Source organism: Scylla paramamosain, chromosome 4, assembly GCF_035594125.1.
Source record: "Scylla paramamosain isolate STU-SP2022 chromosome 4, ASM3559412v1, whole genome shotgun sequence".
In the NCBI taxonomy this organism is placed as follows: domain Eukaryota; kingdom Metazoa; phylum Arthropoda; class Malacostraca; order Decapoda; family Portunidae; genus Scylla; species Scylla paramamosain.
In genome coordinates, this window is record NC_087154.1 from 24,679,527 (window position 1) to 24,694,526 (window position 15,000).

A 15,000-nucleotide genomic window follows, 5' to 3' on the forward strand; every position below is an offset into this window, starting at 1 on the left:
TCTCTCTCTCTCTCTCTCTCAAGCTGAGGCGATATTGGAGAGGTTAAATAAGGTTTCCACTGGGTAATGTGGGGGGAGCAAGCACCTTTCCTAGGCTCACTAGATTTACGCATATGGTTTTCACATACCGCCTCAGACCAATAACTCCCGTGTCCTCCACCTTGCTCTCCCTCCCCCGCCTGCCATGGCCCCGCTGCGCTGAACGGAGCAGGTATCACAACAAAAATAAAAGGGATACATCTGAAAGAATCCTCCCCATCTACATTGCGTCCGTGGGAGTTAGAAGAACTGTGTGCTATTTTACATTGTCAATTCCAGGAGAGAGATAGAGAGAGAGAGAGAGAGAGAGAGAGAGAGAGAGAGAGAGAGAGAGAGAGAGAGAGAGAGAGAGAGAGAGAGAGACGGTGGAATATGTTGTACTGCGTAGGATCGGCTTCATATTTTAATTGCCTACTACTGTAATCTACATCGTGAGACTAAACTTAGCCCGTGTATTAGGAAGGCTCAGGAAAGGCTCAGCGGTGATGTGTGAGCCGAGGAGCTGAGGGCGGAAGAAGGATCAAGCGAAGGAGAAAAGTAGTGGAAAAATGCAATAAAAAATAACGGTAAACAGAGTAAAGAAAAAAAATAGTGATAATAAAGACGAAGACAAAACGTGGATACGAAATAAATAAAGATAAACAATTAAAACAAATGTTAAAAAGTGATAGAGAAAAGTAGTAAAACAAAAATAAAAAAGTTATGAAAAGTAAAGGAAAAGCAAAGATAAAAAAAAAAAAAAGAAATAGAGTAAGGGAAAAAAAAACGCGGAAAGAGAATAAAGAATGATAAAGAGTTACAGAAAAAAAAAATGCTGCTACTGATACCTTGCAAAATAACGACAGGAACACTTACACAGGAAAAGAAAACAGACACAAACAGACGAGTGAAGAAGCAGTCATAATACACATCCTACATACAGACGGGCAATCTACAAACAAATAGATTTATAGACAGAAAACGGAGAGGAAGACAGGCTTACAAGCAGACAGACAGATAAACAGATAGCAACACAGACCCCACACGCCCACACACATCTACGTATACCTCCTCCCCTCAATGGTACACGAGGAAACAATAATCGTACAGTGACGGGCAATAACAGTAACAACCTCAGGGGCAGACAGGTAAAGCAGCGTTCCAGCCCACGCAAAATCAACATGCCTCGCGGTACAAGGAATGGATATCACGAATCCCACAAATCTGAGGACGGAGCCAACAAGTCGCTTATCGTGGGGCTGACCGTCCCGCCTCGCCCATGAATACTAAGCGTATCGTAGATTTTTCTAACGTGGCTCTCTTTATTCCTGAAAGTGCTCCTTCTTTTTGATCCCACACACGTTTCTTCAATCCTGACAACGTGCAGCCAACACACATCCATGGCTTCTCGATAACTTTCCATTCTTGTCCCGTCCGTGCTTACCTCCCTGCCTCGGACTTCATCACTGTTCTTGTTTCTCGGTCACGTTTCTGCTTCAGAAAATTTCGGTGACTCCTCTTTTCCCTATTGCACATATTCCTATATCTCTAACGTAATATCACTTAGTACTCTCCTACTTTCATGATTTTTTAATTCCCTTAGCCAAGGGGAGCATGTTCTTTTCTTTACTTTATAATCGAATAACTCCCCAACACCCACATTGCAATTAGAAATATTTTGATCACTTTCTACATTTGCACACGGCCACCTTGCTTCCCTCTCGCGACACCCTAACTGCCTTGATGCTCCCCGGCTGCCCACACAATGATGACTCACGACGGGGGAGGGAGGCGCACTCTGTCTGGGTCTTCGGGTCGATTCTCTGCTCCCAATGACACCCCTCGTCCCCGTGCGCTACATATCACCATCAAGGGCACGGCGCGACTCTCTGCCCTCCACACCCTAAACTCCCACCAGCAGGACTCCACGCAGCTCCCCTGCTCTTTCCTCGGTCGGCAAACTCGTACATCAGAATACAATATAAAAGTGACGAATGCGTTGTAGTTTATGTTATTGGAATTAACCTCTCCACACGGGGTTTTTGGGGACTCAGGAGGCGTGGCTGGCCTGAGGAGAGGGCCAGGAGTGTTGAGTGTTGAAACCAGAGATCCGTCACTTTCCAGAATTTATGGTCGGGACGCTGGGGACACTCAGACTAGATCAAGATGGCGGAAAATTGTTAGTTTCAGTGCGTCAAAATGACGCAAACAGGAAGACCTAAGTCTGACGTCACGTTCTTGAAACTCTCACAAAAGTTTTTATTGTTAACATTTTCCCGCCACTTTCCTCACTACTTATCTTCTTGTCTGATTATGTCATCCAAAAAGTAGACAAGCTGATTCTAGCGCAGAGAGGATTCTGTCCTTTATGTTCCAGCACTCGCTTCTTTATAATTATGAAACTACATATTTATGTTCGACAAAATAAAACAATTATGAATAGAGAGTTTGAGAGAAAATTTAACGTTATTTCGCAGCAAAAATTTCAAACAAGGCAGTACTTGCTTATTCACTATCCCAGCCATTGTAACAAGGCAGTACTTGCTTATTCACTATCCCAGCCATTGTATGATTTGCTGTAAAATCAATTAACTGAACATTTTCTGAACCAGATATCGTATTAGGAAAATTTAATTTCCATTCACAAAATACACACTCCTGCTGTATCTACGTGACTTGCACCACTTGGGAATAAGAATAGACAAGAAATAGACAAACCAGGACTAATATTGGCTACATTGTAAAAATTATTGGCATTTTTTTTTGGAAGGGAGTGAAGTGGAAAATAGAAATATGAAATAGAAATTGGTGAAAAAGAATAAAATAGAACTCCATCACTCTTGTTTTTCCCGTGTATCTATCATCCTTCACGGGCTGCTGCACCGGCCGATCCCGTGCGACACCAGCGTGGAAAACTCCATCCATGTTTGTCTTCATCCGATTTTTACGTCAGCAGGAACCAATTTGGTATTCTTTATTTTTGACGGAAGTGTCAAGTGAAGCTGGTACAGGACAGGTAATTAAATTAGGAAAGAAACTACATCGACGTGAAATATCTTCCCCCGCGGGAAATTCCATCCGGTGCCGCCCTTTTGAGTCGCACGTGCGATGACATTCAGGGCCAATGAATAATATTATACTAAGATAAAATTTACAACAAAACACTTTTCCCAGTTTTAACTACCTGACTGCTTGTGTAAAGGTAACATCATAATTTTATCAGTTTTGACGAAAAATAACTCTTTAAATCTCAGAAAAATAACATGTTTTTGTGAGATATTTAAAGAAAAGTTTAACTTCATAGTTTCTAGAATTTTTACAGTTAATATATTGGAAATGAAGAAAATGCTTCATCCCTCAATCCTCGAAGTGTGCGCTTGTAGCTTTCGTATGTGTGTGTGTGTGTGTGTGTGTGTGTGTGTGTGTGTGTGTTCTTGCTTGCGTGTACGCGTCTCGTCACAGACTGATCGCGCCGTGTACGGCTTCAGGTACCGCGTGGTGGCGGAGGTTAAGGCGCCCCTCAAGAGCGTGGTGCTGGAGAGGTTGCTGCCCCTCACACAATACCAAGTGTTCGTCACCACCGTCATCAACAACACTGCTGTCTGGACGTCGCCCGTCGTCACCTTCCACACCTCCATTGAAGACATCAACGCACCTGGTACGATCTCTTGCTGTCACGTAGTTTGTTGGTCCATGAACAGCCTTAGAGTTAGAATACAAAGGAGTGCCACTTATTCAGAACAAATATAGGCTACTAAATAGAAATGACATTGCAATGCAAAGAATGAAAGGTTGCCCATTACTTATGTAGTGCAGCAGAACGTTTCACACATACCCATAACCTGTTTTGTGCACTTATTAATTTTTACATGGAGAAAAAAAGGGTTCATTTGTTAAAATCCTCATTCAAATTTTTGTTTAAAATCCTCATTCAAATGTTTTATTTTATTTTTTTGCAATTTTAACAAATAAACTTGTGTATTATTTTATACTGGTTTGAGTTAGAAAACGTTAAGACAGCAAATAATCACAGAACACAACTTTCTCTTTGGTGCTTCTATGTTCTGAACAAAAGAGATACGCGCATATGACTGACTCGTTTTGGGTTTTCTGATTATTCAAATATCCACGCATGTCTTGCATCTCTACAGTTAACGGGACGGTAAGAATATTCAGCACTCCAACTATTCTGGAGGGTGTGGACGTGGACCTGGACGATGTGGGGTCCACCGTGACTGCCGACAGGAAGATGGGACACGTGAGGGTTCGAGCCGAGGAGGTGGGCATCGTGCTGCTGGTGCTGGCAGTGTGGATGTTTGCTATCGCCCTCTTCTTCAACAGGTGGGAGGCCAATACACCTTGTCACCAAACAGATACAAAGCTAATAATGTTGTTCCTTAACAGCAAAAGGGCATACAAAAACACGCACACAAACACACAAACAAAACTAATGGTGAAATAACGAGGATGGCGAGGAGAAGCGTTGCACGTCCACATTTCTTGGGATGGAGTTATTGTTTTCATTTATACATCTGTGAGTGGGATACAGGCGACGCAAGGAAAAAGAAAGAACAAAAGAAACAAGTAAGAGTTAGTCATGGATCAATACGAAGGCATACACAAGTTTTTCTCCTAAAAATATTATGATTGCAGTGCGTGTGTGTGTGTGTGTGTGTGTGTATGTGTGATTCACCTACGGTCGTCTGCTGGTCACCCAACCACCCGTTCCCCTACGGAAAGAGCTCAGAGCTCATAGTGACCGATCTTTGGGTAGGACTGAGACCACTGACACCACACACCGGGACAGTGAGGTCACAACTCCTCGGGTTACATCCCGTACCTACTTGGTACTAGGTGAACAAGGGCTACACATTAAGAAGCTCGCCCATTTGTTTCGCTGCGCCCGGGATTCGAACCCGGGGCTTTTGGTTGTGAACCGAGCGTGCTAACCACTCTCTCTCTCTCTCTCTCTCTCTCTCTCTCTCTCTCTATATATATATATATATATACTCGTATATATATATATAATTCTCTCTCTCTCTCTCTCTCTCTCTCTCTCTCTCTCTCTCTCTCTCTCTCTCTCTCTCCCATTCTTTATAATTTTCTCTAATTCTCTCTAATTCTCTCTCTTTTTGATCTGTGTGTGTGTGTGTGTGTGTGTGTGTTCCTTTACATACATATCAGTGGTCACGATGTTATGGAACTTGTAGAAAATGTTTTGTTTTCCTTGTTTTACTTAATGAGTGATTGTTCACACGCATCTGAGAGTTTTGTTCGTTTGTGTGATTTATGGAAGTGGTCCCGTCTCCACCAAGGTAATCATGGCCAAAAGTGCTGTGGTATATATATATATATATATATATATATATATATATATATATATATATATATATATATATATATATATATATATATATATATAGATAGATAGATAGATAGATAGATAGATAGATAGATAGATAGATAGATAGATAGATAGACAGATAGATAGATAAATAGATATAGATATAGATAGATAGATAGATAGATAGATAGATACAGATATAGAGTTACATAGAAACACAGGCCACAACAGACATTGCGGTCCTCACTACTCGACCTGATGTAGACTACTAAGGTGATAGAAGGAAAGGACAGCAAAGCAGAAGCCTTTCTCCCCCATTTTTTCACTTCCTCCAGTATAAGCTGTACAAGAAACAGGTCGGAAATGAATACCTTACGGCGTTAGAGAAGGAAAACTCGAAGGAAATCTTATAGGAAAGAATGGAAATAGATGAAATGAGGTGTCCCCATTTCCTGGAGGCAAGGAAGTTAATCTCTAACAAACAAATGCTGTTAGCCACGGATTGGAGGCAAAATATTTGCTAAGACAGGGTTTAAAAGTCTCTATGGTGTTGTATGCTATCACGTCTGGAGGAAGCCCATTACATAAATGAACTACACTACAAGGTGGGATTTAAAATTTTTTTTTTTTTTATTGATGAGTGTTGAAGGATTTCCTAACAACTTTGCGATCGTTTCCTTTCGTGTAATTTGAAAGATCTACCATGAAATATTTACTGCAGTTCATGTAATCAATGCCTTTGATGATTTTAAACACCTGTATTAAGTCGCCTCTTCTTTGTGTTAATGGGAATAGTTTTAATGCTTTAAGACGCTCGTCGTATGATTTGTTTCTTAAGCTTGGTATAATTTTTGTTACTCTACGCTGAACTCTCTAATTTACCAATGTCTTTCTGGTAATAGGGGCATCATGCTTGAACGCAATATTCCAAAAGGGGACGGACTTAGGAGTTATACAAAGTGAGGATTGTATCAGATTTATATTCAAAAGATCTGCCGATTAAGCCAATTATTTTGTTTGCCTTCTTTACGACTCCTGAACATTGTTGGCTAGGTTTTAGGCTACTCGATATTGTTACTCCTAATTCAGTTTTGCTGTCTACACTTCTAAGTTGGGTATCATTCAAAATGTACTTTGCTTTCTCGTTTCGATACCCTATGTGAAGCATTTTACACTTATCTGCATTAAAAACTCATTTGCCGGGTTTGCCCCCACTCTGACAATTTATCTAGATTATTCTGCATTTCTATTACTTGTTCATTAGAGACTACGGAATTCGCTATTCGCAAACTTCGATATTATACTAGTAATTCCCATTTATGTCGTTTATATAAACAAGGTAGAGAACAGGTCCTAAGACTGATAGCTGTGGCACCCCACTGGTTAACATTAATCCACCTGGATGCTTTTTAATTTATTACTACTCTTTGTTTACGGTTGTTTAGCTAGTTTTCTACCTATCTCAACACGTCGGCTTGAATACCATGTGATTTTAGTTTAGTCAGTAAACGTTTGTAGGGGACTTTGTCGAAGGCCCTCTGAAAATCAAGATATATTATATATACCGCTTTACTTTCGTCATACTGGTTCATAATATCGTAGAAGTTTAAGAGGTTCGTGAAACAAGAGCATTTGTTTCGGAAGCCGTGGTGAGTATTTTTAAATACAGTAGTTTGTTTTCCTCTAAGTGAGTAACAAGTTTGTTTCTTATGTGTTTCTAGCATTTTGCATACGACTGAGGTTAAGCCAATTGGCCGGTAATTGCATGGTAAAGATTTACTGCCTTTTTTAAAAAATCGGAGTTACGTTAGCGCGCTTCCACTCATTAGGCATTGTACCGGACTGCAGAGATTTATTGTACAGTAAAGTCCGAGGTCTAACTAATTCGGATTTCGCTTCTTTTAAGATGCGGGGTGAGATTGTGTCAGGCCAGGGTGACTTGCTTACTTTAAGTTTATCGATACATTTTGACACGTCTCTTTCTGTTATTAAGATACTACTGAGGGCATTACTGTTATTTAATTGGATTGCTGGCACCATAGGGATGTCGTTACTGTAAAAACGTATGCAAAGAAAGTGTTTAGAATGCAATTAATTTCCTCCTGATCGTTGATGAAATCTCCATTTTCGTCGATAATCTAGAGTTGAGGTAATCACTCTCTTTTGCCTGATAAGGCTATAAAATTTCTTTGGGTTTGTCTTACTTTGGCTTGCAACGTGTAATTCGGTGGACCTTATGCTGTGTTTGCTTTACGCCTTAACTCGTTCACATAAAAAAAAAAAAAAATTAATTAATAAAAAATAAATAAATAAGATGGGGCGGAGTCTTCTAAGTGGATAAGACTGCTCGATCCTGCTGGGGGTTTTTTAATCTGAAACTAGAGACTTTGTTACTTAGCAGCCTCCCGAGCCGTGCTGCTCCCACCTCGTTGAGGTGAAAACCATCCTCCTGGAATAGGAATGGTTTATTATAGGAGTCGTCCCAGAAGTTCACGAAATCAACACCTTCATCAGAACAAAGAGATCTGAGCCGGCTGTTAGTGCTAAAAGCTCTATCATAGAAAATGGCCGGTGCTCTGGTCTGGGGGAGGATGCCTGAAACAATAATATTATGAGATTTAGTATTATACCGCTGAATCATTCTCTTGTACTTCTCCATCAGCTCAGATCTGGTGTTCTCAACGTCATTTGTACCTGCGTGGATGACAAAAAAGCCATTATTATCAAATCCATTGGCTGCCTCGTCGCATGCTGCCATGATGTCATCTAAGCGTCCACCAGGCGCGCAAAGACGCTTACGCGACTTACGAGCCCTGCCACAGAGCTCAGATAGCTGGCCTCTCACTATAGAGTCACCATACACACATTATCGCTGCATGCCGTGGGGAAACAACACTTGTAAGCCAGGCATGATTTCCTCACACCTTGTCTTTGTCTCTTTATACGTGCCGACACAAGCAATATAAGTATTCCTTTCCTCTCACACAAGTGATACGTGTGGAAATTTGTTTTCTGTTATATAAACATCTACTATATCCGTGGTATATTTTACTTCATGCTTTCAGGATGATTATTCCTTTGAATTCACAAAACGACTGCGGGTATTTCAAACTATACAGATGAATATATATGAAGGAACTGAAAATTAAAATACACTGAGTCTGAACTCCTAAAAGAAAGAGTACTAAATAGTACGAGGACATCGGAACGAATGAAATTTTTGTGTACATACCTTGAATAAAAAAAGGAATTCCTGCCTAATTCTGCGTGACGGCATCCCCCTCCTTCGTCATATTAAATATTTCCTGGTATGTGTATGTCCTTTGCTGCTTCCTCTCACGGCCCCTGAGTCTTTGGTGGGCCGCGCTGCCAGGCTGTCGGTCTCCAGGTAGTGTCCTGTTCAGGAAAAAAGCGCAGTTACGTAAAGAATCTCACATTTGTTCTTGTAAGACAGATTCAAGAATACGTTTAGAGTTAAGGAGGAAGGAATGCTAGATAACACATGAGTGAGAAAAAAAAACACGAATGACTTATACAATATTTTGTTTAACCTTCAATTAACAGTTCCTGCAAGGCAGCTTCAAGACGGGAACAATAACTATTTCACTTTCCGTGACCCTCAATTTGACGTGTGCCGAAATGGTGGTTCATTCATCTATTTCCTTCTTGTCGTTGCTAAAGGAAAATTCAATTGCTAAATAGCATGAATTCAGTTATTTTCAGAACATTCTTGCAGACTAAAATTAGGCCTGCATTACCTACCGATTTGCTTTCGTTGACTGCTTATAATTTAAAAACTTTTCTCCAGTGTGAAACAACGCAGAGCGTCCCAGGGAAATTGTTTTCTGTTTGCATTTCTTACTATTTCTTTCAGTATATCTGCAAATGTTTCCTAAAATGAATAATATAGTTTCTTAGGAATTTACGTCTAACTTTGATCTGAATTTTTAGGAGCTTTTATTCTTCTTTAAATACATTTATATCACATTTTTGTTGTGAAACTAGGACTTCACTACATCTCTATATAGCTCACTTTACACGATACCAATATCCGTATAATATTAGGCACGTGCAGTACAATGAAAACTGTAACCACATCTTCAAGTACCTTCTAATTCCAGAAGCCAAATATTCTGATCTGTATGTTTTATTAATGAACGAGTGTCATTCCTTTTCAGCAACAGTTTGATGAGAGGTCGATGGCACCTCCTCGTCATGTTGGCTGCTCGCCTTAGGGTCACTATGCTGTTGTGGGGAGCTGGACCATCCAGGATAAAGGAAATGAGCACAACATTCATACTACATGATGAAAATAATATGGCCTATAAGCACGCGCTGTGTGTGTATGTGTGTGTGTATGTGTGTGTGTGTGTGTGTGTGTGTGTGTGTCCAGCCATCAGCAATATGCCAGCCTGTCGGCCCATCAGCTCGCACCACCAAGGAGACTCAGCATCCAGATGCTCTTGGCTCTCCGCCCTGCTTAGCAAACAGCACAACACTCGCCGCACCATTAAGTCATGTGCTTGGGAATGTAAGTGTTCCTCTATTCTGAACTGTTCAGGAACCGCAGAAGTAAAAATATTCCTCATTGTAATTGTCTCGTTAAGAAACTTCAGCAGCAAGTCAGTGAAGCCATGTAACAACATCGCTCGCTTCCTGAACGGAACTCTTCGAAGCGAAGGTTGTAGCAATATAAAGAGCACCATCCATCGACCTGCCTTTTTTTATTTATTTTATTTATTTTTTTATATAATCTGTCTTCCTGCCAACGATGTTCAGAAAACTGTCTCTCCTCACTATCTATAATTAGAGGTGCCGCTCCAAGCAATCCTTGCGATTACATTTGGTGACCTGAGCAATGGGAAGGCGGGGGCGGTCTTGTCAAGGGGCTTACTCATCAGCGTGAGGCGGCCGACTACGTGCATGGTTCTAAGAACATGAAAAGGGAACCCATAAAATGCGCAGGGCATTTCCGCTTAGTGACGTGTGCAGAATCGATGAGAAAGGGAAGCGCACGCAAAAATAAAACACAGGAGGGAACTGCAGGTAAATGTAAAAGATGAACGGAAAATACTTCAGAGGAATCTTTTATGGTAAAACCTGATGGAAATGTTTGGTCGTAATATGTGTGTACGCGTCACGTTCGAAAGAATTGAGCTGTAGTGAATGTGCTCAGGACTTCCGTGGTCGCCAGGAGCTGAAATTTTCCTTCTCCAAGCCCGCACCGATAATCCTGAATTATTACCTGAAAACACATAAGTGAAAGCAGCATCTAGCTTTCCTGGATTCTAGACATGCTTAACATAATTTTAGCAATATGGTGGACGAAACAGTGTTGTTTTATATGATGTGAAGCACATTATCCTACATACAGTTAAAAGAAATAAGTTAATCCGACAACATAATAGATACGTGTGGTGCAGAGTGAACTACTGGAGAGGAGGAATGCAGTACCTGATGAACCGTTTTCCGTGTTTGATGAAACAAGACCATTAGAAAGATAATATATTATGATAACTTCGTGCATCTGCGTGAGAGAGAGAGAGAGAGAGAGAGAGAGAGAGAGAGAGAGAGAGAGAGAGAGAGAGAGAGAGAGAGAGAGAGAGAGAGAGAGAGAGAGAGAGAGAGAGAGATGTTTTATCTGTTTCAAAGAGCAGGGAGCAGCAAAACATTACCACAAATCACCGTGAGGGATCGTAAACAAGGGAAAGGCGCGAGGGCGAACCAGATAGGTTTTAGCTTTAATAAAAGACGAAAAACAGATCGTTCTTCAGGTAACCCCATTCCTCGCATTCAAGGTTCTCCTTCCACCTCACGCTTCCCCTCATTTTCCACCCTCCCTCCCGTGCCTCCCTGGTGCTCATCCTCCGTGTGGCCATCCAGACACGTCAACACTCCTGCGAATATCCCTGTTTGCCTGCCCGCCCCCGTGTTGGTCCATCCGTGTTATGGATGGCCGAACACTGTTGGCCTGGGAAACGTAAATTGAGCTCGACGTTAACAGCTCCACGCTTAAAGTGACGAACGCAGGGCGTGAAGACCCACCACTTGGGTTATTATTCAGGAAATTAATATCCAAGATTGTAATTCTGAGATTAAAAAGTACTGTTTACATTCTATAGAAGCAGCAAAAAAGTAAAAACCAAATCACATAGGAAATTCCTAGTGGATACTTGCACACCACAATACAATAACAATTATATTATCACGAAATGTAGTAATCAACTGCACTGATTTGAAGACTAATTTTTCCTAATAAGCCCAGATCCTATTTTCACTCCCTTAACCTTAGGCATTCTGGGAGAGAGAGAGAGAGAGAGAGAGAGAGAGAGAGAGAGAGAGAGAGAGAGAGAGAGAGAGAGAGGAGGCGAAGGAACAGAGAGCAGAAGGCGCGGGCTTCCCTGGTCTGATCTGTTCGTGAGCGAATGTTCGAAGACCCTACCATTTTAATCTAGGATGTAATTAATTTCGTCTCACAACGAACCCATTCACAGTGGTATATATATATATATATATATATATATATATATATATATATATATATATATATATATATATATATATATATATATATATATATATATATATATATATATATATATATATATATATTGATTGATTAATTGATTGAGTGGGGATACATTTTTACTAAATGACTATAGAAGAGGAGGAGGAGGAGGAGGAGGAGGAGGAGGAGGAGGAGGAGGAGAAAGAAGAAGAAGAAGAAGAAGAAATGGTGAAAGTCGTGGGAATATAGGATAAGGGAAAAATAGAAAATTATAAAAGGAAAGAAGAAAAAAGATTAGTAGGAAAGGAGGAAAGGAGACAGAACTATAAAGAAATGTGCAAAATGATGAAGGAGGGGGGAGCGGAAGGGGAAGAGGGAGGGGAGATGTAATTTCCTCTTGTAATTCATGTTCCATCAGTGAGCAGCGCCACGCCTGATCCAAGCCTCTCTTCCGTCTTAGGAGACTGACGGGAGTTATTTATTGTCTTTTCCATTGTGATAATTTTAGAACGATGTTACTTACTCCCACGCAATTTTCTCAGTCTTGGGGTTTCATCATTCGCTGAAATATTTGTTGTGACTTGCACATCACATAACGTTTGAGTTGTTTATTCTCTCATCGAACTCTGCTGCCTAAGTAAAAATATTCTTTCACTTTTACTTCGAAACTTGAACATACCTTGAGCTATTTATGATGGAGTAGAATATCAGTTGGATATTCTAATGTTCAATCTAAATTCCAATTAAAATTCAGTTTTACCGAGCAGTTTGATGAAAAACCTTCCACTCATCATGAAGACTCACAACAACTCGTGTGTTTTTACCTGCACAGCGCTCTTTCTGTATCCCTGACGGTCTGATCATCTTGGAGACACTCAGCGTCCTGGGCATTTCTAAATCTTTTAGCTGCTTCCTTTTAACTTTTCTTTCCTTTGCACTCCAACAATCATGAATTGATATATACTGACGCTCCTACGCCGATATTTGGAACCACTCTCGCTGAATTGCTATGATATTTTTTGATGTTCATTATTTTAAATTTTCATGGATAACTTCTATCAGAGACTTTTGTTTATACTCGATGTTAACTGAATATGTTTTCTGTGACATGGAACACAATCCACACGAATTTTTCCTCTGTCCTTAAATTTGACAACTTCGGTTTTGTAGAGCCTGCTCGTCAAAAATCAATCCGGAATGGGTAAACTTTCCTGCCAAAAACTAAAAAAAAAAAACATTAAATGATTACTCTAGGTTTTCTTGACTTCTCACATTTAGCCTTTCCTGCCACCCCCCGCGAAAAATTCTTTACATTTTATTTTGCATAGTTCCATTACCTATGTTCAAGAGGGCAACAATGCTCCTTTTTCAGTCTATAAAGCTGAATAAATAGCGCGCACCTTTCTTGAGAGTTTAAGCTTCCCCTCTCGCCTCCACAACTTGGCTTAATTGCATGTGTTATTCAGATTCTTCTTAATGATGTCCTTCATGTTTTCTGGCCTTGAACCTTGGAGAGGTTAAAGTCCTGAAAAGTTACACGCAGTGTCGCAAAATACTGTGATTGAACACTCACAATCTGTCTGGTTAAATTTTTCAACTTTCTTTATGTTGATATAAATATCTAACTTGTCATAACCTGTCTTAAATGAGGGTGAATTAACGGTCCTTCAAAACATCAACTTATATTATTTACTTCCCACTTCCAAGAATTATACGGTTAATCTATCGCATCTCGTTTCCTGAACTAGTTCGTGACACGCATCACTTCAAGAATTTGCTGTTATTTTGCATTTTACCTGAAACCTTTCCACAGAGGTTGATATTGCTCTTTAGTTTTTTAACAATTTTTTTTCGGGTTTGAGCCTTTCTCTATGTAGTTATTCCGTTGTTTGATAAAAGTTTTTCAAGAAATGTTTAATAATCTTTTTTCGTTTTACTTATTTATTTACTTATTAACTGTATAATGATTCGATTTTTAATTATACAACGTCATATGATGTATTATATTTCTTCACCAGTCAGCAAGAGACAGTCTTCAATACAAATATCCTCTAATGACAGCCCCTTTACACTGAACATTCTCTCGGCGTCCATACTCAGAATCTCAAGAATTTCATATCTCACCTTCTGTTAAATTAGCTGCCATAAAGGTCCGCTGTCATATCATTTGTCACTGCCTTCTCATCTCCCAGATACCAACTATTTTTGAGGACTTCATACGTTACTGGAGTAAAATATCTGTCTCGTGCGGAGGCTCTCTACACACACGGCGATTGCAAACGTGATAAATATTTACCTCGCTAACTTCTTTTGTTACGTAACTGTCTTCAATCCATTATTCCTTGCTATCTTTTATCACTATATCCATGAGAAGTATTGCCAGCTTCCTTACTGTGTCTCCCCCGTGACCACCACTCTGCGTTCTCCCGGCACAGGACCAGCTTAATGTGACTGAACTTGTCAAGTTGAATAAAGCTACACTTCCTAGCATTCTCACATCTGCACTCCTTTCATTACAGGTAGTCTTAAAAAAAGGCCTTATTGTTTTCTTTCCTCTTACTACCACTCTGTTCTTACTTCCACTTGTTTCCAATAAAATACTGCACGATGAGAAGTAAAGGAAAAATACTGTCAAAATACAGTAAAATCCCTCTTATCCGGCATCAACGGGACCGCCGACATGCCGGATACTTGAATATTGCCGATACTTGAATAGAAGTGAAATTATGTCCACAATCACCACCCTACACTCACGCATCTTACCATAACAAAGATCAGCTGATCTTAATCAGCAGCTGATCTGATCAGCTGCTTAAGTGTAAGCACAACACGCTTCCTCTTTTCTACAACTTTAGGCATGATGAAGGTGTCAGGCAATAAACAGTGCACACGCGGGACTGAGTCACTGAGTAAACACAGTGCAGTGGGCTGCGGATGGCGCGAAGCAGTGCGCTCTGGTGGCGAGGGGACAAAGTATGCCTCGCGCGGGAATTTTAATCGATTTTATGAGTACACATTGATTTTTTATTGATTTTAAGGCTCGGGGAAAAATGTGCCGGATACTTGAAGCTGCCGAATACTCGAATGCCGGATAAGAGGGATTTTACTGTAATTATGTTTAACAGTAATA

General features: G+C 40.3%; 1 protein-coding gene and 1 long non-coding RNA gene across 4 annotated transcripts in view; one reads left to right on the forward strand and one right to left on the reverse strand.

The window, feature by feature from the left end:
• Positions 1 to 15,000, forward strand: part of LOC135099901 (uncharacterized) — a 91,193-nt gene that overhangs the window by 68,059 nt on the left and 8,134 nt on the right. For both annotated transcript variants that reach the window (XM_064002572.1, XM_064002571.1), the window contains exons 4-5: positions 3,507 to 3,676; positions 4,170 to 4,359. In XM_064002572.1, the coding sequence (XP_063858642.1) occupies positions 3,507 to 3,676; positions 4,170 to 4,359 (360 nt within the window). The remainder of the gene's footprint in view (positions 1 to 3,506; positions 3,677 to 4,169; positions 4,360 to 15,000) is intronic.
• The window catches only part of LOC135099904 (uncharacterized), a 215,250-nt gene continuing 208,795 nt past the window's right edge, over positions 8,546 to 15,000 (reverse strand). The window contains exon 6 of one of the 2 annotated variants that reach the window (XR_010268423.1): positions 8,546 to 8,758. This is a non-coding gene — a long non-coding RNA (uncharacterized LOC135099904). The remainder of the gene's footprint in view (positions 8,759 to 15,000) is intronic. The other variant, XR_010268426.1, reaches the window with a different exon arrangement.